This window comes from Panulirus ornatus, chromosome 59 (assembly GCF_036320965.1).
Source record: "Panulirus ornatus isolate Po-2019 chromosome 59, ASM3632096v1, whole genome shotgun sequence".
Classification (NCBI taxonomy): domain Eukaryota; kingdom Metazoa; phylum Arthropoda; class Malacostraca; order Decapoda; family Palinuridae; genus Panulirus; species Panulirus ornatus.
In genome coordinates, this window is record NC_092282.1 from 27,264,344 (window position 1) to 27,290,520 (window position 26,177).

The 26,177-nt window shown below is 37.8% G+C and overlaps 1 protein-coding gene across 1 annotated transcript in view; it reads right to left on the reverse strand.

The window, feature by feature from the left end:
• Positions 1-7,786: 7,786 nt before the first annotated feature.
• LOC139767311 (histone lysine demethylase PHF8-like) overlaps positions 7,787-26,177 on the reverse strand; it is a 130,308-nt gene continuing 111,917 nt past the window's right edge. Inside the window, exon 19 of the mRNA XM_071696581.1 lies at positions 7,787-24,364. Within this exon, the coding sequence (XP_071552682.1) occupies positions 24,282-24,364 (83 nt within the window). The 3' untranslated portion in view covers positions 7,787-24,281. The remainder of the gene's footprint in view (positions 24,365-26,177) is intronic.

The following is a 26,177-nucleotide window of genomic DNA, read 5'->3' on the forward strand; positions in this document are numbered from 1 at the left end:
ACTCTAGAAAGTGACCTGCCTGAAAGCACAAGATGCTGCCAATATCTGAAATCTTTTGAAGTTATTTACACATCTGAATTAATAGCAAATGATCTTATTATCTTTTAATATACTTATAATTACCTTGGGGCCAATTTCTATGAAAGAATCCTGGTGTTACCCAGGATCTCTTTCTAAAAGCTCCTGCAGCCTAAGGTTGTGCTTCTCCCAGATGCATGGAAATGTCGATTCTTTTGGAGTGAGAAGTTCTTTAATGAGGCTGTACTTCCAAATCCAAATACAAAGTTAGTAGCAAGCACACTATCATTCACAGGCAACAGTGACAAAGGCTGAATTACATAGCCATTAACTGAGGATCATAAATATTGGTATACCAACACTTCTACAGAAATAAGTCAGAGTGATGAGAGTGAACATTTCAGATCAGACAAGAGGATCTGTGATAAATTTTAGACTTAATCCTTGAAAGGTAACTGGAATGCAAGTCTGCTAAAAAAAACTGGCCATCCCTACCTTTCCCTGCCTATGAGGTACATGTGCCCACAAGTATAAACAGAATGCCAAGAACTACCGACAACTTTATGTCTGGATTCATAAACCTTAGTGGAATGTGAGAAGAAGAAATAATAAATGTAAGAAGGATGTGGTAGACAGTTTTGGGAATGGTACTTACAGCATATTGTGCATGAGTGCAAGAAAAACTTGGAGGAAGGGAACATTTCACTGGAATGGGGTGATGAGCATGAGACCACCCTTGCTGGAGGGTGCAGATAGTTAAGGGAAAGCATGACAACAAAAGCTGTGTTGCTTGAAAAGGTGTTCAATTGCAATTGTCTGCTATTAAGTTGTAAGTTATGGAATTCCAGGGTGAATGAAAATAAAAAGGATTTGAATAGCTAAATCTGCACAGTGCAATAAAAGAGTAGAGCAACTTCGTTATGTATTCTGGGATAAGTGAAAGTAGGTCCAAAAACGAATTTCAAATCTATTTTGTCCTAGTCAATAGAAAATGTTATCAGAATATATGTATTAAATTTTGGCATTTTTTGAGTATCTGTTGCAAAATGAAGGTCCTTATAGAATATTATGATCCTGGATTCATTCAAACTCATCTTTTATATATGATTTTAAGTAATTCACATTGCTATTATGCTCATAATAATTTTTCCTAATTCATAAGCAAGTATCTATCTAACCAAGCATACTTACAACATTTTTTCACAATGAAGGACTAGTGTGTAGTACTCATCACTTGAACTACTTGTTTAACAAGTTTACTCTGTTCCCATGCATACTCCACAATCTATCAATCTTGGTCTTCATCCCAGACCATTTCTAGCCAACTGCCTAATTTTCAAGACACCCTCCTTAAGAATTTCAATATAATTTGGCACAACAGTATATGGTATCTTCACTTTCCAGCTAGGGTATCATTTATTTATCCTTGGTAACTTTAGGATAAATACCAAGTTTCTTGTGTACTTAACTAGCTGTCATGTAATAATGCACCAAAACCACAGCTCCCTTTCCACATCCAGGCCCCACACAACTTTCCATGGTTTACCCCAGACGCTTCACATGCCCTGGTTCAATCCATTGACAGCATGTCGACCCCGGTATACCACATCGTTCCAATTCACTCTATTCCTTGCACGCCTTTCACCCTCCTGCATGTTCAGGTCCCGATCACTCAAAATCTTTCTCACTCCATCTTTCCACCTTCAATTTGGTCTCCAACTTCTCCTCGTTCCCTCCACCTCCGACACATATATCCTCTTGGACAATCTTTCCTCACTCATTCTCTCCATGTGCCCAAACCATTTCAAAACACCCTCTTCTGCTCTCTCAACCACGCTCTTTTTATTTCCACACATCTCTCTTACCCTTACGTTACTTACTCGATCAAACCACCTCACACCACACACTGTCCTCAAACATCTCATTTCCAGCACATCCATCCTCCTGCGCACAACTCTATCCATAGCCCACGCCTCGCAACCATACAACATTGTTGGAACCACTATTCCTTCAAACATACCCATTTTTGCTTTCCGAGATAATGTTCTTGACTTCCACACATTCTTCAAGGCTCCCAGAATTTTCGCCCCTCCCCCACCCTATGATCCACTTCCGCTTCCATGGTTCCATCCGCTGCCAGATCCACTCCCAGATATCTAAAACACTTTACTTCCTCCAGTTTTTCTCCATTCAAACTTACCTCCCAATTCACTTTACCCTCAACCCTACTGTACCTAATAACCTTGCTCTTATTCACATTTACTCTTAATTTTCTTCTTTCACACACTTTACCAAACTCAGTCACCAGCTTCTGCAGTTTCTCACATGAATCAGCCACCAGCGCTGTATCATCAGCGAACAACAACTGACTCACTTCCCAAGCTCTCTCATCCCCAACAGACTTCAGTTTTCTAAATTATTTACATTTTTCATATGTATATATATGTATATGTGTGTGTGTGTGTGTATATGTGCATATGTATGTGTATGTATATATATATATATATATATATATATATATATATATATATATATATATATATATTATCCCTGGGGATAGGGGTGAAAGAATACTTCCCACGCATTCCTCGCGTGTCGTAGAAGGCGACTAGAGGGGACGGGAGCGGGGGGCCAGAAATCCTCCCCTCGTATTTTTTTTAACTTTCCAAAATGGGGGATATATATATATATATATATATATATAAATATATATATATATATATTTATTTATTTTATTATACTTTGTTGCTGTCTCCCGCGTTTGCGAGGTAGCGCAAGGAAACAGACGAAAGAAATGGCCCAACCCCCCCCCCATACACATGTATATACATACGTCCACACACGCAAATATACATACCTACACAGCTTTCCATGGTTTACCCCAGACACTTCCCATGCCTTGCTTCAATCCACTGACAGCACGTCAACCCCGGTATACCACATCGCTCCAATTCACTCTATTCCTTGCCCTCCTTTCACCCTCCTGCATGTTCAGGCCCCGATCACACAAAATCTTTTTCACTCCATCTTTCCACCTCCAATTTGGTCTCCCTCTTCTCCTTGTTCCCTCCACCTCCGACACATATATCCTCTTGGTCAATCTTTCCTCACTCATCCTCTCCATGTGCCCAAACCACTTCAAAACACCCTCTTCTGCTCTCTCAACCACGCTCTTTTTATTTCCACACATCTCTCTTACCCTTACGTTACTCACTCGATCAAACCACCTCACACCACACATTGTCCTCAAACATCTCATTTCCAGCACATCCATCCTCCTGCGCACAACTCTATCCATATATATATATATATATATGATGAGGTGCCTGAGGATTGGCGTAATGCATGCATAGTGAAATCATAAAAAGGCAAAGGGGATAAAGGTGAGTGCTCAAATTACAGAGGTATAAGTTTATTGAGAATTCCAGGGAAATTAGATGGGAGGGTATTGATTGAGAGGGTAAAAGCATGTACGGAGCATCAGATTGGGGAAAAGCAGTGTAGCTTCAGAAGTGGTAGAGGATGTGTGGATCAGGTGCTTGCTTTGAAGAAAGTATGTGAGAAATGCTTAGAATAGCAAATGGATTTGTATGTAGCATTTATGGATCTGGAGAAGGCATATGATAGAGTTGATTGAGATGCTCTGTGGAAGGTATTAAGAATAAAGGGTGTGGGAGGAAAGTTGCTAGAAGCAGTGAAAAGTTACCATCCAGGACGTAAGGCATGTGAACGAGTATGAAGAGAAGAATGTGATTGGTTCTCAGTGAATGTTGGTTTGTGGCAGGGGTATGTGATGTCTCATTGGTTGTTTAATCTGTTTCTGGATGGGGTTGTTAGGGAGGAGAATGCAAGACTTTTGGAGAGAGGGGCAAGTATGCAGTCTGTTTTGGATGAGAGGGCTTGGGAAGTGAGCCAGTGTTGTTCGCTGATGATACAGCGCTGGTGGCTGATTCAGGTGAGAAACTGCAGAAGCTGGTGACTGAGTTTGGTAAAGTGTATGAAAGAAGAAAACTGAGAGGAAATGCAAATAAGAGCAAGGTTATTAGGTACAGTAGCATTGAGGGACAAGTCAATTGGGAGATAAGTTTGAATGGAGAAAAACTGGAGGAACTGAAGTGTTTTAGATATCTGGGAGTGGATTTGACAGCGGATGGAACTATGGAAGCGGAAGTGAGTCACAGGGTGGGGGAGGGAGTGGAAATTCTGGGAGTGTTAAAAAATGTGTGGAAGGTGAGAACATTATCTCGGAAAGCAAAAATGGGTATGTTTGAAGGAATAGTGGTTCCAACAATGTTGTATGGTTGCGAGACATGGGCTATAGATAGAGTTGTGCGGAAGAGGGTGGATGTGTTGGAAATGGGATGTTTGAGGACAATATGTGGTGTGAGGTGGTTTGATCAAGTAAGTAATGAAAGGGTAAGAGAGATGAGCAGTAATAAAAATAGTGTGGTTGAGAGAGCAGAAGAGGGTGTTTTGAAATGGTTTGGTCACATGGTGAGAATGAGTGAAGAAAGATTGACAAAGAGGATATATGTGTAAGAGGTGGAGCGAACAAGGAGAAGTGGGAGACCAAACTGGAGGTGGAAAGATGGAGTGAAAAAGATTTTGAGCAATCGGGGCCTGAACATGCAGGAGGGTGAAAGGCGTGCAAGGAATAGAGTGAATTGGAACGATGTGGTATATCGAAATCGACATGCTGTCAATGGATTGAACCAGAGCATGTGAAGCATCTGAAGTAAACCATGGAAAGTTTTGTGGGGCCTGGATGTGGAAAGGGAGCTGTGGTTTCGGTGCATTATACATGACACCTAGAGACTGAGTGGGAACGAATGTGGCCTTTGTTGTTTTTCTAGTACTACCTTGCGCACGTGCGGGGGGAGGGGGGTCATAATTTCATGTGTGGCGGGATGGTGACGGGAATGAATAAAGGTGGGAAGTATGAATTATGTACATGTGTATATATGTATATGTCTGTGTATGTATATATATGTATACGTTGAAAGGTATAGATATGCATACGTGCATGTGTGGACGTGTATGTATATACATGTGTATGTGGGTAGGTTGGGCCATTCTTTGGTCTGTTTCCTTGCACTCTCTTGCTAACGCAGGAGACAGCGACAAAGTATAATAAATGAATATAAATAATAAACATATATGGATGGCATCATAAGAGGTAAAGGGCTAAACTAGGGAAAGTGAATGCAGAGATGGAATGTGGTGGAGAGATATGGTGGATAATGACAAGCCTGTTAATGGATGTGCTGTTTGCCAAGAGTGAAGTAGAAATGCAGAAGGTTGTGTGTTTCATGATGTTTGTAAGCATAGGTGTTTGAAGGTAAATGCAAGTAAAAGTAAAGTAATTATGTCTCAAAGAAAACAGAGTGGAAGTATAGATTTTGGAAAATCATATAGGGTGAAAGAAGGGCATTAAACTGTGTTTTGGATCTGGGGAGAAAAACTGGAAGAGGTGAGAAATTTAAGTATCTATGAGCTGTCTTGGCAAGTTTGGTGATATGGAAGGAGAGATAAGGGAGAGAGCAGTACAGGGTACAGGAATCATTAAGTCCCTTAACAGAATAATGAAGGTTATAGGGGATTAAGGGACAGCACAGTCCACCCAGCCCTGGAATGAATCACAGAGGTCAAGAATCCAGGCTGTGGAAATGGGGTATTTGAGATGAGCATAGGTTTGACTAAATGGAATGAAGAAAGAAAGAAGGGGTGTATGACAGACATGCTAAGGCAGGGAAAGCAAAGAGAATGAACTGTGGAGTGGTTGAGTGGGTGAAACATAATGCTCTGGGCACATGGAAAGAATCAATACTGGAAATTTATATGGAGAGTGCATGACAGAAAAATTAAAGGGATTGGTGTGAGAGGTACACCATTGGTGACATGGAGTAAAAGAGTGGAAGAATACTGGAGGGCTAGATATGGTGGAAGAATGTGTGGAATGGTGTATGCGAGAGAGGCATGTAGAAGCAGGTACAAGTTGACCCTTTTTTGCCATGGCCACCCACTTGATGGGAGTTCCTGAAGGGACCGGGCATTAGAGATGTAGACAGATATATAGAAGAATCAGCTGCCAAAGAATTTTCAAGTTTGAGGATGGTAATTAATATGGGCAACTTTGGAAAATGAGAATCTTAAAGTAAAACTTGGAATAAGAGAAGAGTTGGAGGTATGGTAAGAGTTCAGTGAAATGGGAAGAATTAAAGAAGCTGAAGTACACAAAGCTTCATTGAGAAATTCTTTTTACCAATCCTTTTGTACTGACAGAAAACTTTAATCTTTTATGGTAATGATGTGTGAAGAATGAAAGACATAAAGAAGTATAACCTACACAGCACATTATGAATCAGAACTTAAAGTTGAAAATGAAGACATAAGAAAGATGTGATATATGAAATCATTTGAAACAAACATGAATAATACACCACTAAGATGCCATGAACATACAAAAAGAACAGCAGCTAAGAAGCTGGTAAGATCATAAACAATAACGTTGTATGTGTTGTGTGAGGTAGATTGCAAAAAAGATGTAACAATACAATGAGCAAACTAAAGATGACTAAAAATGCTTCACATGAGGATGCCATAGGAATAATTACTGACTATTATGGGATAAGTTTAGTGTTTCAGAGGATCTATGACTGAGAGCACTAGTTTCAACTGATGGCTCAAAGAAGGGAAAAAATCAAGAAAAGCTGGAATAGCGAATATATATTTGTTTATCAACACAATGAAAGTGCATAAAATAAAAAATTTCTATGCACTTGACCAAACCAGTGTTATACCAGTGAAATTCTTGGCACAAAAAAAGATGGAAGTCACTCTGTTCCACTATAATTATAGAGAAGCAGAAATATAACTAATACATTTGACATTATCAAAGGCAGAATGCTACTAAATCAATTACCATTAACTCAAAAGACCAAACTTCTAATTCCAAAAGAAACATTTCAGTAGTCCAGGCATAAAAAATATGTTAGGACCTGTTACAGTACATACTCGAGAGTACTTTATGAGATTGTGCTAAATGAGCTGTGTGAAAAGTATAAACAAGTGTTATGAGTGAGATGGAGAGGTAATACATTTGTGAACAGCATCCTAAAGACAAAAATCTGGGCAAAAGAAGTGAACTTGACAGCCACTGAAGTGTTGGTTCACTGTGTAGCCATTACTAACCTTGCCAAGGAGAGGGACTGTAACAAAATATTCCTCACATTCAAAAAAAAATGTGATAGGAATGAAACATCCATAACACAGAACTATCCTAAAAGGAATGATAAAACTTTTGTAATTGGCAAGAGTCTTGTACCTTCTAAACATAAAAATAGGAATGAAAATAAACAAACTGTGGCAGAACACATTTTTCTTTATAATTTGAAAATACCTCAAGAAAGTATGAAATCTATTCAACCTGGGATATAATCATGTATCTGATAGATCATGAAATGCCGAGTTCCTATGCACCTTTTACATAATCTTTTGCGTAAACTGAAAAATGTTATTCAACAGTCAAATGACTTAGGATTGAACACATTCTGAGGAAATTAGTAAATGTTTCTGGTAATAAGGTTAACATTTAGGGGCCCCTGAATATGCTGAATCTACAAGAAAACTTACTGATCTGTCTTCCACCAGGCAGCTATTGCTTTCACAAAATGATTAGCCCTCCAAAACACTTACTTGGACAAATATATGAAAAAACGACAAGGTAATTTCATGATATGATGTCTGATACACAATTATTTTTTCCAACTTTTGCACAGGACAGTACAAAGACATCTAACTCTGGCAATAAGGATTAGCTAGGACAACCAAACTATGTGAGAAAACATGAAGTAATGACCCTTCAAAAACTGAACCCAAGAGAAGTAGAGCTAAATGAGTAGATTGGTCCTAGTATTTTAATATAACTAAAAATTCTAAGGATCTTACACAAAATGAAGTAAAATTGAAACTCTCAACCCCTAATGAAAAGCAATAAATGTAAGATGAAGCCCCTCTGGATGTTGGAGAAGCTTTGGGGCAGACTTCATGATGGACTGATCCTCCTCTTAGTATCAGCCAAGCCTGTTTGCATTACTTATGTGACAATATTGGTAAATCATTCTTTGGGCAAGACTTTTGGAATTCAACCAAAAGCTAACAGGAGAAAATTCAAATCTGCCCAGGTGAAGCAATGCTTCTAAGACACTGAGATCCTTCACCAAAACCCAGTTTGTTTATCTGTGGCTTTTTCCCTTGTGCCTTGAAGCAACACAAAACCACCCAAGACAAATATCCCATTCCTGACATGTCTTCCAGAAATTTTTCTTGATTAAATGGTAATATCCCTCATGATTTTCAAGTCAAAAATAGATCCTACAGTAGGGCATTCTTTGAAGAAAAAAAAATTTGGAGAGCACTTGTCTCATAACTGTGGTTACTTTCAACAGAACAGGTCAACATTAAATTGAACTCGAAGAGACAAAAGCTCCCTCAAAAGGTAAGGGAGAAAATTAATAGCTAATGAACTCTCATTGAATGGTAATGTGAATATATGCATCCTTTTGAACAATATTTCAACTAAGGTTTCCCAGAACCCAAGGGTTCTGCAAGCATCCTTTACATGTTCCATGGGGGAAAAGAGTTGTGGAAGCTCAGTAATACAAAATTTATAAATGGATGTCTTTCAACTTGAGTTTGAATAATGGCTGCCACAATACTACAAATCAAGCTATAAAATTTTACTTATTAAAGGAGATAGAATGGAGAAGACTGAGGTTCAAGAAAAAATCACATACTGCTTAAAAAAAAAAAAAAAAAAAAAAAAAAAGCTGACAAACATTGCTTCAGATATAAAGCAACATACTGCACTTATTGGGGTATCACCTTGGCAAATTTAGTTTAACTCTCAACAGTTCAGGTCTAAAAACCTTCATGGTTGATAAGACTATAATCAAATACAAATTACCTTCCTTTCTCTGAAACCAAGAAACCTCCTTTATTCAAATCTTTCTCTGCAGATAGTCTTGAATCAGAGGACACATAATGCTCCTCCTTTTCTGACTCAACTTGACCACAAGAGATGGATGATATAACAAAATTGGCAAAAAAATTCTGCATTTCAATCTGATGCTTCATGAAACAAAATCACTTTTTCCTCTTATATCTGATCTTGTGACTCTTTTCAGTCTCTGAAAATTCATACCTGTCTTTTCTGTGTCTGACTTTAATGTAGGAATGAAAAACACTTGATTTAAATTCAACAGTATATCAGAGAGTTCAACACCTCTGTTAAAAGCACATTACTTCTTTGAAAGCAATGGCCAGAACCTACAGTATGACTGCACCTAAGGAACATGTAAACAAAAGTACTGTAACAGACCACAGCACTTCAACAGAACAAGAAAAACTAGCAAGATTACTTTAACAATATCAAGTCTTCAATCTACCAAAGCATTAAATTCAGTACAACTAAAGCTAAAATTGCCCATTAGCTGATATATTTCAAACAGGACTGAATAAACCATTGCTTTCCACAAGCAAAGTCAAACTTACTTAAATTCATAATATCAACAGACATCTCCAAAAAGGGTACTATATTTAGTCTTATCTTATGAGCAACTTTTTCCCAATCAGGTACACATACTCAAAATCAATCCCTACATAAGTGATACTGACCAGCTTAACTATTTCTGTTCTTTACAAGAATAACAAAAGCTATTTTGGAATCTTCTCCTAACCTATTTACCAAACACTGGTGTGCCCTTTTCAGCATGATGAGACACTACCCCTGGATGTTAGTTGAACTGTGCAGTAAGAATTTTTGGATGAAACTTTCTAATCATTCAACTGGAACATATATAATAATTCCAATGCATCCTCACAGAACAATATATGGCATCAGAGAGAGCTGCTTTACTTTTATCCAATGTTTTGCTATATTCATTTCTTAATCTCACTAAATAACCATGCATTTATGGTTTACGTATTTTCTCATATCTTCAGCCTCTGGTTGTAGTTTATTCAGTAAACCATCAATATTGATCACTGATTTTGTAATAGTTACTATTATTGTCAATACCATTATTATCATTAGTAGTAGTATCATCATTAATAAAACAACCTTAATAAGAGTACACAACCATGCAAGAGCATAAAGGTGTAGTGAAGTAATGATCTGTAGCAATGTTAACTTCTGTAATATCTCACAGTTTTCCTTTCTAACCCTTCAAATTCACACTTTTTGTGTTGTTTAACAAAGATTTTCATATAACAATGTAAAAAATTATTTTCACTATAATATGTGTAGAAATTTTGTACAAGTTTCAGTACAATGCACTGAAAGTAAGATATGAATGACAAGTAAGTTGTAACTGCACGTTTTATCATTATTCTATCTGCATTGAAATAATGATTACTAATTATTATAATCTTATACAATAAATCTTTCCTTGCTAAAACCAATGTGATTCATTGATATCATTTCAAAACAGTATGATAAAAGTTTGTAAAATCACCAGTTGCACCAATCACAAGCAGTGCTGTAAATGTCAGGTGAGCAGACAACACTGCCTCCATTTCTACTATAAAACCTTCTCCTACCTTATCTTGGTCAACTTTCAATTCTGAAGGAATCAGTCTCCAGAAAATCACTATCCACACAATCCACAAACAATATCTTCTACCAATCCTCTGAATCTAGCTAAAAGACCATTTTAATACCTTCCTAAAAACTCTTAAGAAAATGTGCTTTCACTGGCAATGCTGAAAGATGACTGACCATGGGGGGAAATTACGGCTCACTGCCACGTAAGCCATCACCCAAGCTTAGTGTGCAGCCTTAAAATTCAGGCATAAAAGTGGATGCATAAATGTCCATCCAGCAGCTCCCATAAATATTTGTCTGGAAACATCAGGGACTTAACAGGTGAAGGAAAATCAGCTAACTTAACTGAACCCCTGATTGGTAACAAAATCATCTGGGAATATTCTATAGTGTCTTCCTAAACCCAGACACTAAATGCTTAAACCTCCTGAACTGGGACATTTTGAAAAGCTGGTAGTGTCTGGGTTACAAGGTGGAAAAAAGCCATCCTTGGCTGTGGACTTTTTGTAAGAAAGGCATTGCTACTGGTGTGCAAGCAGACCCAAAGCCTGGAACATGACACAGAATCAGATCAAGTAGCCTGAGTATGGGAGGGTACAACTTTTTCTCCCTATTCTTGAAATACATCCCAATTCCTAGATCCTTCAACACCAAATATTCTGGATTTGGGAGGATATACTGTATACCAATAAACCACACAAATGAGTAAAATATAGTACAGTGCATACACCCTTAACAAATAACACTCAAAAATCTGAAAAACCTGATGGATTACAAGTCAACAAAATAAAACCTGTGAGAAAGAGTTGCATATTCTTATGACACTGAGCAATTACCTGTCTAGGTTGGTGATACATAAGTTACCTTAAAAGGTAGAAACATGGTTCTAAAAATAAAAGCAACATTACTAATGTTTTATAAAATATACCTCTACCTAAAGAAGTTGAAAAAAAACTAGATTGTACTAATAAAAAAAATCACGAGGAGTGAGTAGGAATCTCTACTGAAACACCTGCTTACAGCCTACCATACAATGAAGTTATGTTATCACCAACATAATGGTTATTCACTGCGGTCAGATGGTAAAGATTGATTTGAAAACAATTCTCTCTAAGAGATATAAGGTCCCTCTTCCTTGTGTCTCTCTGAGAAATCAGCAAAAAACAGATTTCTTTGATACTCTTAAAAGTTGAGGTGAGAAAAATGAAACCTAAAATGAGTAAAATAAAAAGCCACGGGAACAGTTACCCATACAGATAAGGGGCTACAAATTCTTTATTAGAGGATAAAAGGCCGTGATATCACTTATCCACAGTGATATGGACCTACAAATTCCTTATTAGAAGATAAAAAACCAAGCTAACAACTAACCATAGAGAAAAAGAGCTAGAAATGCCTTATTAGGCCCATTGAAACAAAACCATTCCAGAGCACATGCAAGTTGGTAACACTCATTTACAGAACCTAAGAGTACAGCTTAACTAAATAAAAAAATAATATGCTATGTAATGAAAATAGGAATCATAAGTTGTAACATATCCATTATAATACTGTGCCAACACTAATTCAAGCTAATCAACTCTAGCAATAAGTTCAAATGTCAAAGATAAAGATGAAGAAGCAGCACACATATTATGTGTTTTGCTCAACATACTGCAAACTGTATCACAACCAGAAAAAGTCTTACACCTCTGATTCACAACACAAAGTCTTTACATTTCTACTGTAACAAATAAATAATCTAATTTTCCTATATGAATTCTTATTAAGCCCTTCAGACAGTTACATTGGTGTAAGCATGAACCATCTTGAGAAATGGTGTCAGCTGCCTGAATCTGCCTGCATGAGTTCTGAAACTAATTGACAGTTAGGGGAAACAAGGAAGAAATAGAAGTCCATGACACCAGTTGACTAACTAAGCATTTAGGTCTGTTGCACTGTGACTGGTGGACACCTCACTGAAATGTAAGAGTATGTTTGGTGACTGGTGTCAAACAAGCTAACCACGATGGCAAGGCATGTCTCTCTAACCAAAATATTCCAATACAGGATAAACTCTGAATCTATAAATGCTACCGATCTACGATGAAATTAATCTTTGGATGAATCCACCATCATTTATAAATTAGTGTTTGTTCTTATCCAAATACAGCTTAATACACAATCATGAGACTTGTCACGTGATTGGCATATCGAAGATCATCTTTAAATGCTGTTTAAATACACTAACAAAAGTGAACTTATGATTTCTTTACATGTTTAAAGCATTAAAAGCATCCATGGAACAACCTGATCCTTTACATTTCCAAATCTTATGAGAAATAATAACAAGAAACTAATTTCTAAAGAGAGTCTATAACATGAAAGCAATATACTGTATAAAGCTCTGGGTTGTTGTTTACATCCTGTATCACTACTCTAATACTCCACTTCATGAGGTTCTCCAAGCACAGTTCTTTCTTTATATGAACCATATTTGCGTTAAATTACACGTGCATATCAATCATATAATAATTTCCAAAGGAAAGAACAGAGGAAGGAGCTAAATATGGACTTTTTCCTATAAGGCTCAGTCATTTGCTTAGGATGCTGCTTCATTCACACAAAGAAACAGAGAACAAGTATGGAAAAAAAGATTAATCGTACATTATAAGTTTTGATTGAATATTCCAAGATTGGAAGATAAATAAACTGTGAAAATGTGCATTTCAGAAGTTAGATGTTCTTAGCCTATGAAAAAATCTATTCTACAAAATATCTTGCTTTACATTTCACAACAATCTTCCCTTATCAAAAGTCTTGTTATATACTTCACTTGCAATAATTTTCCTGTATCAATTCTTGTTATAAACTTTACTTGCAATAATTCTACTGTATTAAAAGTCTATCTATAAATTTCAATGTGCCTCTTGATCCACAACTTACATGAAACATGTGCAAATTAAATATGCATAACTTGTTGAGAGAGAAAAAATCCTACTTTGACATTGATACCACTTTAGTGGGGGAGAGAACACATTCCTAATTGATGTCAATGCCAGCACAGAATTAACTTTCATTTCAAATTTCTTACTCTGCCCTGCATTCATAATGAACAGCAACCATTACTATATCCTCTTAACTTCTGTTCATTCTTTAACTAAAATAATCTATATCCACAAGTACTTATATCAAAATATATCAAACACCATACAAAAATACTGTAATATCAGTTCACATTAACTCCCTGTCCATATCATAGGATCTAATTACTCTAGGATACTGATACTCTGTATAGGTAAGACTTGGTAATATTTTCTAGATGTGTTGCTAATAAGTTTTCTATACAACATGACCTCTCACCTGCTAAGCGAGTTGCTATTAAGTTTCTATACAACATGACCTCTCTTCTGCTAAGAGACGTGGTGGCACAACTCTTCAATATCGTGCTAAACTGAAAGTTAAAACTACTGTAAACCTAAACCTCAATGGTGCCAATACATCAAATGCCAACTCTTCAGTGTAAATAAATCATATTTTCTGCATCTAAAAATAAAATTTTTACAGGTGCATAAAACAGGATTTTAAATACACTATTCAAAACAGGAATCAAAAAATATATAAAATCTAAAGGAACAGTCATACCTTTCCACATGAAAAATCACAACCAGTTACCATCATTAAAGCAAAAATCTATCCTTTCTTGATTTATCGAATATGGCTGAACTTTAAATTAGAACGAATAACACCAATGTAATTTTCCTAAATAGAACGAATAACACCAATGTAATTTTCCTATCAAAATGGGTTCTAATAATAAAACATGTTTAGAACTTAATCAGTACCTATTACATACTCTGTATCCTCAAAAATGTACATCTAATGATTAATGCAAAAAAATTTGAACATAATTATGTACATGTAAACCATGGAAAGGTTTGTGGGGCCTGGATGTGGATAGGGAGCTATGGTTTCAGTGCATTACACATGACATATATATTGAGGTAGTGCAACCTCAAGGGGGGGGGGTTGCTATTTCATGTGTGCAGGGTGACAACAGGAACGGATGAAGGCAGCAAGTGTGAATATGTACATGTGTATATATGCATATGTCTGTGTATGCATATGTATGTATATGCTGAAATATATATGTATGTATATGTTCATGTGTAGAAATTTATGTATATGCATGTGTAAGTGGGCGGGTTGGGCCATTCCTTGTCTGTTTCCTTGCGCTACTTCGCTAATGCAGGAGACGGTAATAAAGCATAATTATAATAAAATACATATCTCTAGGGATAGGGGAGAAAGAACACTTCCCGTGCATTCCCTGCGTGTTGTAGAAGGCGACTAAAGGGGACAGGAGAAGGGGACTAGAAACCCGCCCCTCCTTGTATTTCAGCTTTCTAAAAGGGGAAACAGAAGAAGGAGTCATGCAGGGAGTGCTCATCCTCCTCGAAGGCTCAGATTGGGGTGTCTAAATGTGTGTGGATGTAACCAAGTTGAGAAAAAAGGAGAGAGAGGTAGTATGTTTGAGGAAAGGAACCTGGATGTTTTGGCTCTGAGTGAAACGAAGCTTAAGGGTAAAGGGGAAGAGTGGTTTGGGAATGTCTTGGGAGTAAAGTCAGGGGTTGGTGAGAGGACAAGAGCTAAGGAAGGAGTAGCACTACTCCTGAAGCAGGAGTTGTGGGAGTATGTGATAGAGTGTAAGAAAGTAGACAGATATGGGTAGAACTGAACGTGGATGGAGAGAGATGGGTGATTATTGGTGCCCATACACCTGGTCATGAGAAGAAAGATCATGAGAGGCAAGTGTTTTGGGAGCAGCTAAGTGAGTGTGTTTGCAGCATTGATGCACGAGACAAGGTTACAGAGATGGATGATTTAAATGCAAAGGTGAGTAATGTGGCACTCGAGGGCATAATGGTGTACATGGGGTGTTCAGTGTTGTACATGGAAATGGTGAAGAGCTTGTAGATTTGTGTGCTGAAAAAGGACTGGTGATTGGGAATACCTGGTTTAAAAAGGGAGATATACATAAGTATACGTATGTAAGTAGAAGAGATGGCCAGAGCACATTATTGGATTACGTGTTAATTGACAGGCACATGAAAGAGACTTTTGGATGTTAATGTACTGAGAGGGGCAACTGGAGGATGTCTGATCATTATCTTGTGGAGGCAAAGGTGAAGGTTTGTAAAGGTTTTCAGAAAAGAAGAGAGAATGTTAGGGTGAAGAGAGAGGTGAGAGTAAGTGAGTGTAGAAAGGAGACTTGTGTGAGGAAGTACCAGGAGAGATTGAGTGCAGAATGGAAAAAGGTGAGAGCAAATGACGTAAGGGGAGTGGGGGAGGAATGGCATGTATTTAGGGAAAAGATGCACAAAAGATGCTTGTGGCATAAGAAAGGTGGGAGGTGGGATGAAGTAAGATTGTTCATGAAAGAGAAGAATAAGGCGTTTGGAGGATTTTTTTGCAGGGAAGTAGTATGAATGACTGGGAGATGTATAAAAGAAAGAGGCAGGAGGTCAAGAGAAAGGTGCAAAGAGGTGAAAAAAATGGCAAATGAGAGTTGAGGTGAGAGGGTATCATTAAATTTCAGGGAGAATACTAAGAGGTTTTGGAAGGAGGTAAAAAAAGAGCGTAAGACAAGAGAACAAATGGGAGCATCGGTTAAGGGAGATAATGGTGAAGTAATAACAAGTAGTAGTGAAATGAGAAGGAGATGGTGTGAGTATTTTGAAGGTTTGTTGATTGTGTTTAATGATACAGTGGCAGATATTGAGTGTTTTGGTTGAGGTGGTGTGCGAAGTGAGAGGGTCAAAGAGAATGGTTTGGTGAACAGAGAAGAGGTGTTGAAAGCATTGCAGATGATGTAAGCCGGCAAGGCAGAGGGTTTGGATGGTACTGCTGTGGAGTTTATTAAAAAAGCGGGTGACTGTGTTGTTGACTGGATGGTAAGGATATAAAGGTATGTATGGTCCATGGTGAAGGGCCTGAGGATTGGCAGAATGCATGCATAGTGCCACTGTACAAAGGCAAAGGGGATAAAGGTGAGTGCTCACATTACAGAGGTATAAGTTTGTTGAGTATTCCTGGGAAAATATATGGGAGGGTACTGATTGAGAGGGTGAAGGCATGTACAGAGCATCAGATTGGGGAAGAACAGTGTGGTTTCCGAAGTGGTAGAAGATGTGTGGATCAGGTGTTTTCTTTGAGAATATATGTGAGAAATACTTAGAAAAACAAATGGATTTGTATGTAGCATTTATGGATCTGGAGAAGGCACATGATAAGAGTTGATAGAAATGCTCTGTGGAAGGTATTAAGAATATAAGAAGTGGGAAGCAAATTGCTAGAAGCAGTGAAAAGTTTTTATCAAGGATGTAAGGCATGTGTACCAGTAGGAAGAGAGGAAAGTGATTTATTCTCAGTGAATGCCGGTTTGCGGCAGGGATGCATGATGTCTCCATGGTTGTTTAATTTGTTTATGGATGGGGTTGTTAGGGAGGTGAATGCAAGAGTTTTGGAGAGAGGGGCAAGTATACAGTCTGTTGTGGATGAGAGGGCTTGGGAAATGTCAGTTGTTGTTCGCTGATGATACGGCACTTTTGGATGATTCGGGTGAGAAACTGCAGAAGCTGGTGACTGAGTTTGGTAAAGTGTGTGAAAGAAGAAAGCTGAGAGTAAATGTGAATAAGAGCAAGATTATTAGGTACAGCAGGGTTGAGGGACAAGTCAACTGGGAGGTAAGTATGAATGGAGAAAAACTGAAGGAAGTGAAGTGTTTCAGATATCTATGAGTGGATTTGGCAGCGGATGGAACCATGAAAGCGGAAGTGAATCATAGGGTGGGGGAGAGGGCGAAAGTTCTGGGAGCATTGAAAAATGTGTGGAAGGTGAAAACATTGTCTCTGAAAGCAAAAATGGGTATGTTTGAAGGAATAGTTGTTCCAACAATGTTATATGGTGGCAAGGCGTGGGCTATAGATAGAGTTGTGCGGAGGAGGGTGGATGTGTTGGAAATGAGATGTTTGAGGACAATATGTGGTGTGAGGTGGTTTGATTAAGTAATGAAAGGGTAAGAGAGATGTGTGGTAATAAAAGGTGTGGTTGAAAGAGCAAAGAGGGGGTTTTTAAATGGTTTGGTCACATGGAGAGAATGAGTGAGGAAAGATTGACAAAGAGGATATATGTGTCTGAGGTGGAGGGGATGAGGAGAAGTGGGAGACCGAACTGGAGGTGGAGGGATGGAGTGAAAAAGATTTTGAGCAATCGGGGCCTGAACATGCAGGAGGGTGAAAGGCATGCAAGGAATAGAGTGAATTGGAACAATGTGGTAGACCAGGGTCGACATGTTGTCAACGGATTGAACCAGGGCATGTGAAGTGTCTTGGGTAAACCATGGAAAGTATTGTGGGGCCTAGACGTTGAAAGGGAGCTGTTGTTTCAGTGCATTACACACGACAGCTAGAGGCTGAGTGTGAACGAATGTGGCCTGTGTTATCTTTTCCTAGCGCTACCTCGTGCACACACGGGGGGAGGGGGGGTGCCATTTCATGTGTGGTGGGGTGGCGACGGGAATGCATGAGGGCAGCAAGCATGATTATGTGCATGTGTATATATGTATATATCAGTATGTATACACTGAAATGTTTAGCTATGTATATGTGTGTATGTGGGTGTGTATGTATATACAAGTGTAAGTGGATGGGTTGGGCCATTCTTTCGTCTGTTTCCTTGATACACACAGTGGCATATATAATGTATAAAAACCTTACATTACTGGCATATACAATGTATAAAATACCTTACCTTACTGCTGTATGCATATGCACCAGCTGACTGAGGTACTTATGGTTGTATTCCAGTAATAATTAAAGTAATTATAACACTACATACCATATGAAGTAGCATTATTCAAAAGAAAAATAAGATCTATACATAGTAAGTATGCTTCAGAAGAAAATCAATACACTACAGTCAGAAACTTTGAGAAGAGTATGATTTTTGTGGACAAGTTAATAAAAAATCAAGTCATTTTCACAAACTCATCAGGAATGAATTTCCAGTTAAAGACAATTTACCTCAGGGGTTATGAATGGATGACCATGCAAGGTATGAAAGACATATAAGCACACACAAATGAAAGGTGAAGGTGATGGTCAGGAAGGGAAATCTTGGAGAAGGAGTAGGGCTGTGACTAGTAGGTTATCATGGGAAGCAACAGCTAGCCACTCATGTACATTTCTTCTATAATGGGAGTTACTTCAGAAATCACAGCAAAAATACCATAAAAAGCCAAAATAAACCATGAAGAGACTGAAAACTAAAAATAGAATGAACATCAGTAAGTAGAAAAGCTTATAACTAATGTAAGTAACTGCTAGAGTAAATGTTCATGGTTGAATCTAATGTTTGTCTATTCTTAATGCTACCTCACTGTGCTGGAAAATGGCATCAAGTATGAAAAGAGGTGACTGGATATCAATGATGAGAGAAAAATAATTGATACGGATATGAATAAAGAGAAAAGAAAAGAAGAATTGAAAGAAACAATGGAAAAGATTAGATAGGGAAAAGAGAAGACAATAAAAGGGGAAGAGTACATGAAGAGACTCCACAGAGCAAAGACATATGAAAAGAGAGAATGAAGGAGTGAGTGAGTGAGTAAGGTTCTCTAAGGCTATCCAGAAATAAAAAACTCACACCCAATAGTCTCCTCTGATACACACAAAGATAAATGTTCCTACCAACTACTTCTACTTATGTTCCTCCCTAATGTTCCTACCAAATGTTCCTACCTACTACTCTTAATGTTCCTATCTACTACTTCTACCTAATGTTCCTATCTACTGCTTCTACCTAATGTTCCTTCCTACTACTTCTTCCTAATGTTCCTACCTAATGCCCTACCTACTGCTTATACCTAATGTTCCTATTTAATACTCTTGTCTAATGCTCCTTCCTACTACTTCTCCCTAATGTTCTTACTTACTGCTTCTACCAAATGTTCCTACCTACTACTTGTATCTAACGTTCCTGCATAATGTTCTTATTTACTACTTCTATCTATTGTTCCTACCTGATGTTCCTCCCAATTACTTCTACCTAAAGATACCACCTAATGTACCTGCCCATTCTTCCTATGCAGTGATGGACTATTGATGAGTCCTATGTCGTAACAAGAAAATTCTTTAATAAATGGTAAGTTACCCTAGCTTTACAGTATGTACACAAGAACTGTAGATCATTTATAAACATCAGATTCCATGTGATGGCTCTCTAAAGCAATGACATTATCAATATAAATTCCTTAAATTCTGTGATCATTTGATTTTCAATGGATATCATCATATTACAAACACACACACTCAAACACAGATGAAGAAAGACCCATCCACTCATATACATGCATATATACATACATGTACATATACAGATCAACATATACACATATACATACACATACATATACATATATATACATATGTGCATATTCATATTTGCTTGTCTTCATCCATTTCCAGCACCACCCTGCCCCACAGGAAACAGCATCTCCAGCCCCTGCATCAGCGAAATAGTGCCAGGAAAATAAACAAAAAAGGCCACATTCATTCAAACTCAGTCTCTAGCTGTCATGTGTGATGCACTATCCAGGCCCCACAAACCTTTCCATGTTTACCTCAGATGTCTCACATGCCCTGGTTCAGTTTATTGACAACATGTCAACCCCAGTATACCATATCGTTCCAATTCACTACATCCCATGCACACTTTTTACCCTCCTGCACATTCAGGCCCCAATCGCTCAAAATCTTTTTGACTCCAACCTTCCATCTTCAGCTTGGTTTCCCAGTTCTCTTTGTTCCCTCCACTTCTGACACATATCCTTTGTCAATCTTCCCTCATTCATTCTCTCCATATGTCCAAACCATTTCAGCACACACTCTTCAGCTCTCTTAACCACACATCTCTCTTACCCTTTCTTTACTTGCTTGATCAAACTTATGTTCGGCTTCACTTAGTTTTCCATGACTTTAACAAAACTGATAGCCTAGTCATAGTGTGAATATAAAGCACAGAACTGGAATAGACAAGCCATCTCCAACTAAAAGCTAAATAGAAACTGAGGTACAGTACCTATAGTTACACCATGTTAAGACACAATGCCACACTATAGTTGCAAATAGGAAATTTTTTTGATTTCCTTTTCATAAATTGCAGCTACCTAAATTACCCCTATTAGTTTACAAATCACACATAAAACTCTTAAATTTGCAAGCTGCTGAGCATGTACACTCAGATCTGGTGAGCATTCAAGTACTTGGTAAGACTTTCATCTTTATCTACCTATATCTCTGATGCCAGTTCCAACTGGAACTCAGTCAGAGGTGGCCATGGCAAAAGAGTCTCTGTAACTAGTGAACCCCAGTGCCACGTCCTAGCCTTTATGACTCATCATCAACAAGCCACTGGAAGAAGGCAACTCTAGCCAAGTGTTTCCAGTGGCTCCTACTAAAGTTCCTACAACCACTACTACCTCATGTTCTTACCTATTGCTGCTACCAACTACAAACTAATGCTCCTGCCTATATTTCCTACCTACTACTCCTATAATTTTGACAAAAGTTGAGTCTAGTGCATAGTGCTCACCACAGAAACATCTAGTTATGAAGAATAAGGTGTGCAAGTTAAGTGTTGTCAAGTGTTATGTATGACAGGGACAGATTGTATGCTTGTGGACAGAATACCAGAAATCCATGCGTGCATGAGGTAGAAAGGCAAGACAGCTCTTTCAGTCAGAGAAGTGCAACTTGACAACCACTGAAGAGCTGGCTCACAACACACCCATCACTACCCTCCTGATACCCGAGTAGTATTTTTCGTATATTTTTCTAAATATGAAAATGTTCATTAATTCATGCGTTAAGTTAGATCCTACTTTAGAAAACTGTGTGGAAAAATTAGCAGAAAATACTTTATACCACATCAAACATCGATCAGAAGCTGAATGTTCTGAATTGAAGGCAACTGCAATGTTCTGTTGCTAAGTAGCTTTTCATTCAACTTCAGCTATTTTCTATTATTTTTTGTCTGAAAACAGCATCTGTGTGATTACTGATAATTTTTTCCTAAAAGCAAAACTATAAAAGTCAGTAAAATACCAGCAGAAACACACACAGAGTTGTCAAGGTCAGGTGGACCTTGGAAAACCGTCTCCACTTATGTTGGAAAAACCTCCTGCCTCACCTTGGTCAACTTTCAATGTTGGAAGAGTCAGTATCCATAAAATAAATCTCCGTACTATCTGAAGACATCATCAGCTACATTATTAAATCATTCACGATCATCTGTCTGGTCCTCTAAATGCAAAACTTTTCAATTTCCTTCCTAGAAAACTCAGGAAAATATGCTCTCATTGGCATGGCAGGAGGGGGACTAAATGTGGAGAGAAATTTTTGTGAACTGCCACCATATCCACAACCCAAGCTCAATGCAGAGCACTGAAAATGAGGTGCAAAATATCCGTCTAGAGGAATCACTTAGCTTGAATAAATAGCTGCCTGGATATATTAAAGGATTAATTCATATATTAGATAAGAATCAACTGAAGAGAATTCTGCTGAGATAACACAATGAAAGTGTAATTCATCATATCATTCACCAATTACAAGCTGAATTTTCAGAACCATAGGCAAATGCAAGCATTCATGTGAAACATGACAATTCTAGCACTACTAACCATTTTCTCTGTTTGTCTGAATATGTTAATAACCATTAATCTTTCCAGACTGTATATACATATATACATTCAGGATTTATCTGTGATTCCTTTGTGCTAGAGGGAAATTTTAAGGCATCTTTGGTGTTACTGAGGTCTCTTGTCCCTAACCTTATATTTACACTGAAAACCATTGAAATAAAATTTGTGGAACTGCAAGTTGCATGATTTCTCAGTCCCTGCAGTGTAAACTTAGGCAACATCTGTGCATTGCAGCTATAACCTGGCTGTTATCTGTTAAATGGGTGTCTTCATGTATAGAAAAGTTAATGTGAACTGTTCATCATGTATTCATCTCTTTGACAAAAAATATTCATTAAATTCAAAAAGCAATACTGAATATATAACCATGGGTTGGCAAATCTTTTTTTCAGCTTTAGGCGCTGATATGTTGTAAATCTGTGAGCCCAATGATAGGGGAACAGTTCCTATACACAAGCCACCACTGTACCTACCAACTGGTCCTACATAATGTTGCTACATATTGTTCCAACACAATTTTCCCAAAAAAATTTCGATGTAATGATCCTGCATACTGTTCCCTTCAAAAGTTCCCATGTAATAATCATAACAAATGTTCCCAAGTAATGTTCACATACAATGATCCTCACTACTGTTTATGTGTAATGTTCCTACAATATGGCCCTCCCATATGTTCCTTTCTAATATTTCTACGTAATGTTTGCACCTAATATTCCTACTAAATGTTCCTACCTGATCCTATGAAATGTTTTTATATACTGTTCCTATGTAATGTTCCTACACAATGATCCCACTTAAAGTTCATAAGAAACGTTCCTATATAATGAGAAAATAGTGATAACAAACACACTAATGCCCTAACATGATAATGATGATGATGAAATGAGAAATCAACCTATCAAACTGATTCTTAACAACATGGCCACTTAAATGCTGAGCCTAGAAAAATGTGAAGATAATCAATAAAAAGGCAGTTGATACATGAGCAATATCAAAATCCAGAATGCCTTGGATCACAACAATCCCAGGTCTTTCATTTATCCTGATATCTTCATGCATTTGAGATATCAATTAACTGAATCAAATGTTGTCCATTGAGTAAGTTTGCCCTAGACTACATTAACACACCAATACTATAAGACAGATGTTTCTTTTGTGTTACTTTTTATATACTAGTTATGTGCAAAACATAACAATACCTCTAAATTGAGTACACATTATAATACCAGTGCAAATAATAAAAAACTGCACAAAATCAAATGTTTAACCTTCACAAAATTTTCAAATTTCTTAAGCTTCTGGATTTTTGATGCCTGTATTTGTGATGTGTCTGTACTTGGGGTGGTAATATAAATTAGATGTCATTTCATTAATTTTCCACTCCACTTTTTAGCTACCCTCTCACTCTTGAGTTTCAAGAAAGAGCAAAAACGATAAATTTTTCTCTAACTCTGACACTTTGTATGATAAATAAAGAGTGAAGTATTCTAAACCGGATTATCACAACAAACTAAAAAGCGGTATTTCTCTAGTTTTCATATTTCTCCATTTACCCTGTTCTTCCTACATGTCATCATTTTTCATTTGTGGTAACAGCAAGTACTACTGACCCAACCTAAATGAAGTGGAATATAGGAGCAGAAAAAGTATATCAACTTAAAATATTTTCATAATTCTTCAGACCTTTAGAAATCAATATAAACAATGATATTACCAAAAGACAACTTTTAAAAATAGGACTTTAAAAGTAAAAGCCATATCAAAAACTATTTTACCAAATTATGTCTTTACAAGTCCTTATTACCATCCGAAAAACACATTACTGTTGCTTGACCAGCAGAATGACGAGAGACAGAAAAGCAGACAACCTTGCCCTGGACTGTCAAGTTTCACCAGACTAGCTGCTGTGGTAATGAACTAGTGAAGCATCTTGTGAATCTTGAGGATTTTCCCTAATCGCTGCTTAGCTGTTGCCATCCCTTTCCTAGGTTTGTTTGACACTGAAAACAACATCAAATTAATCATTTTTGCCTGGTTAAGATCTAGAATATCTTTTATAAGTTCAAAGAGGCTTTGATTTTGAATCAAAACAGAAAAGTGAACTGCAGTAGATTTATGACTGAATCTAAATTACAAATAAAATTGCATACATAATACTTTTTAGGAGAACACTATCCGCTAATATAATCATTTCCCTAATCATCTAATCAATGCCCATATGCTGCCACAATAACAATTCATTTACGACCTACAATGGGGTCAATAATTGTGTTTTCTCACATTTAATTATGTTTTGAGCTACATCTATATCTAGTACACTTTGTTTGGTATCTCGACTTCTAAACACAATCCTTAAATGTTCTATACATAGAAAAGCAAATGGATTTGTATGTAGCATTTATGGATCTGGAGAAGGCATATGATAGAGTTGATAGAGATGCTCTGCGGAAGGTATCAAGAATATATGGTGAGGGAGGTAAGTTGTTAGAAGCAGTGAAAAGTTTTTATCGAGGATGTAAGGCATGTGTACGTGTAGGAAGAGAGGAAAGTGATTGGTTCTCAGTAAATGTGGGTTTGCGGCAGGGGTGTGTGATGTCTCCATGGTTGTTTAATTTGTTTATGGATGGGGTTGTTAGGGAGGTGAATGCAGGAGTTTTGGAAAGAGGGGCAAGTATGCAGTCTGTTGTGGATGAGAGAGCTTGGGAAGTGAGTCAGTTGTTGTTTGCTGATGATACAGCACTAGTGGCTGATTCATGTGAGAAACTGAGGTGGTTTGGTCACATGGAGAGAATGAGTGAGGAAAGATTGACCAAGAGGATATATGTGTCAGAGGTGGAGGGAACTAGGAGAAGTGGGAGACCGAATTGGAGGTGGAAATATGGAGTGAAAAAGATTTTGAGCAATCTGGGCCTGAACATGCAGGATGGTGAAAGGTGTGCAAGGAATAGAGTGAATTGGAACGATGTGGTATACCGGGGTCGACGTGCTGTCAATAGATTGAACCAGGGCATGTGAAGCGTCTGGGGTAAACCATGGAAAGTTCTGTGGGGCCTGGATGAGGAAAGGGAGATGTGGTTTCAGTGCATTATTACATGGCAGCTAGAGACTGAGCATGAACGAATGGGGCCTTTGTTGTCTTTTCCTAGCGCTACCTCGCACACATGAGGGGGGAGGGGGTTGTTATTTTATGTGTGGCGAGGTGGCGATGGGAATGAATAAAGGCAGACAGTATGAATTATGTACATGTGTATATATGTATATGTCTGTGTGTGTATATATATATGTATATGTTGAGATGTATAGGTATGTATATTTGTGTGTGTGGATGTGTATGTATATACATGTGTATGTGGGTGGGTTGGGCCATTCTTTCGTCTGTTTCCTTGCACTACCTCGCTAATGCAGGAGACAGCGAAAAAGCTTTTTTTTTTTTTTTTTTTTTTTTTTTTGTCACTGTCTCCCGCGTTTGTGAGGTAGCGCAAGGAAACAGACGAAAGAAATGGCCCAACCCACCCCCATACACATGTATATAAATACGTCCACACATGCAAATATACATACCTACACAGCTTTCCATGGTTTACCCCAGACGCTTCACATGCCCTGATTCAATCCACTGACAGCATGTCAACCCCGGTATACCACATCATTCCAATTCACTCTATTCCTTGCACACCTTTCACCATCCTGCATGTTCAGGCCCAGACTGCTCAAAATCTTTTTCACTCCATATTTCCACCTCCAATTCGGTCTCCCACTTCTCCTAGTTCCCTCCACCTCTGACACATATATCCTCCTGGTCAATCTTTCCTC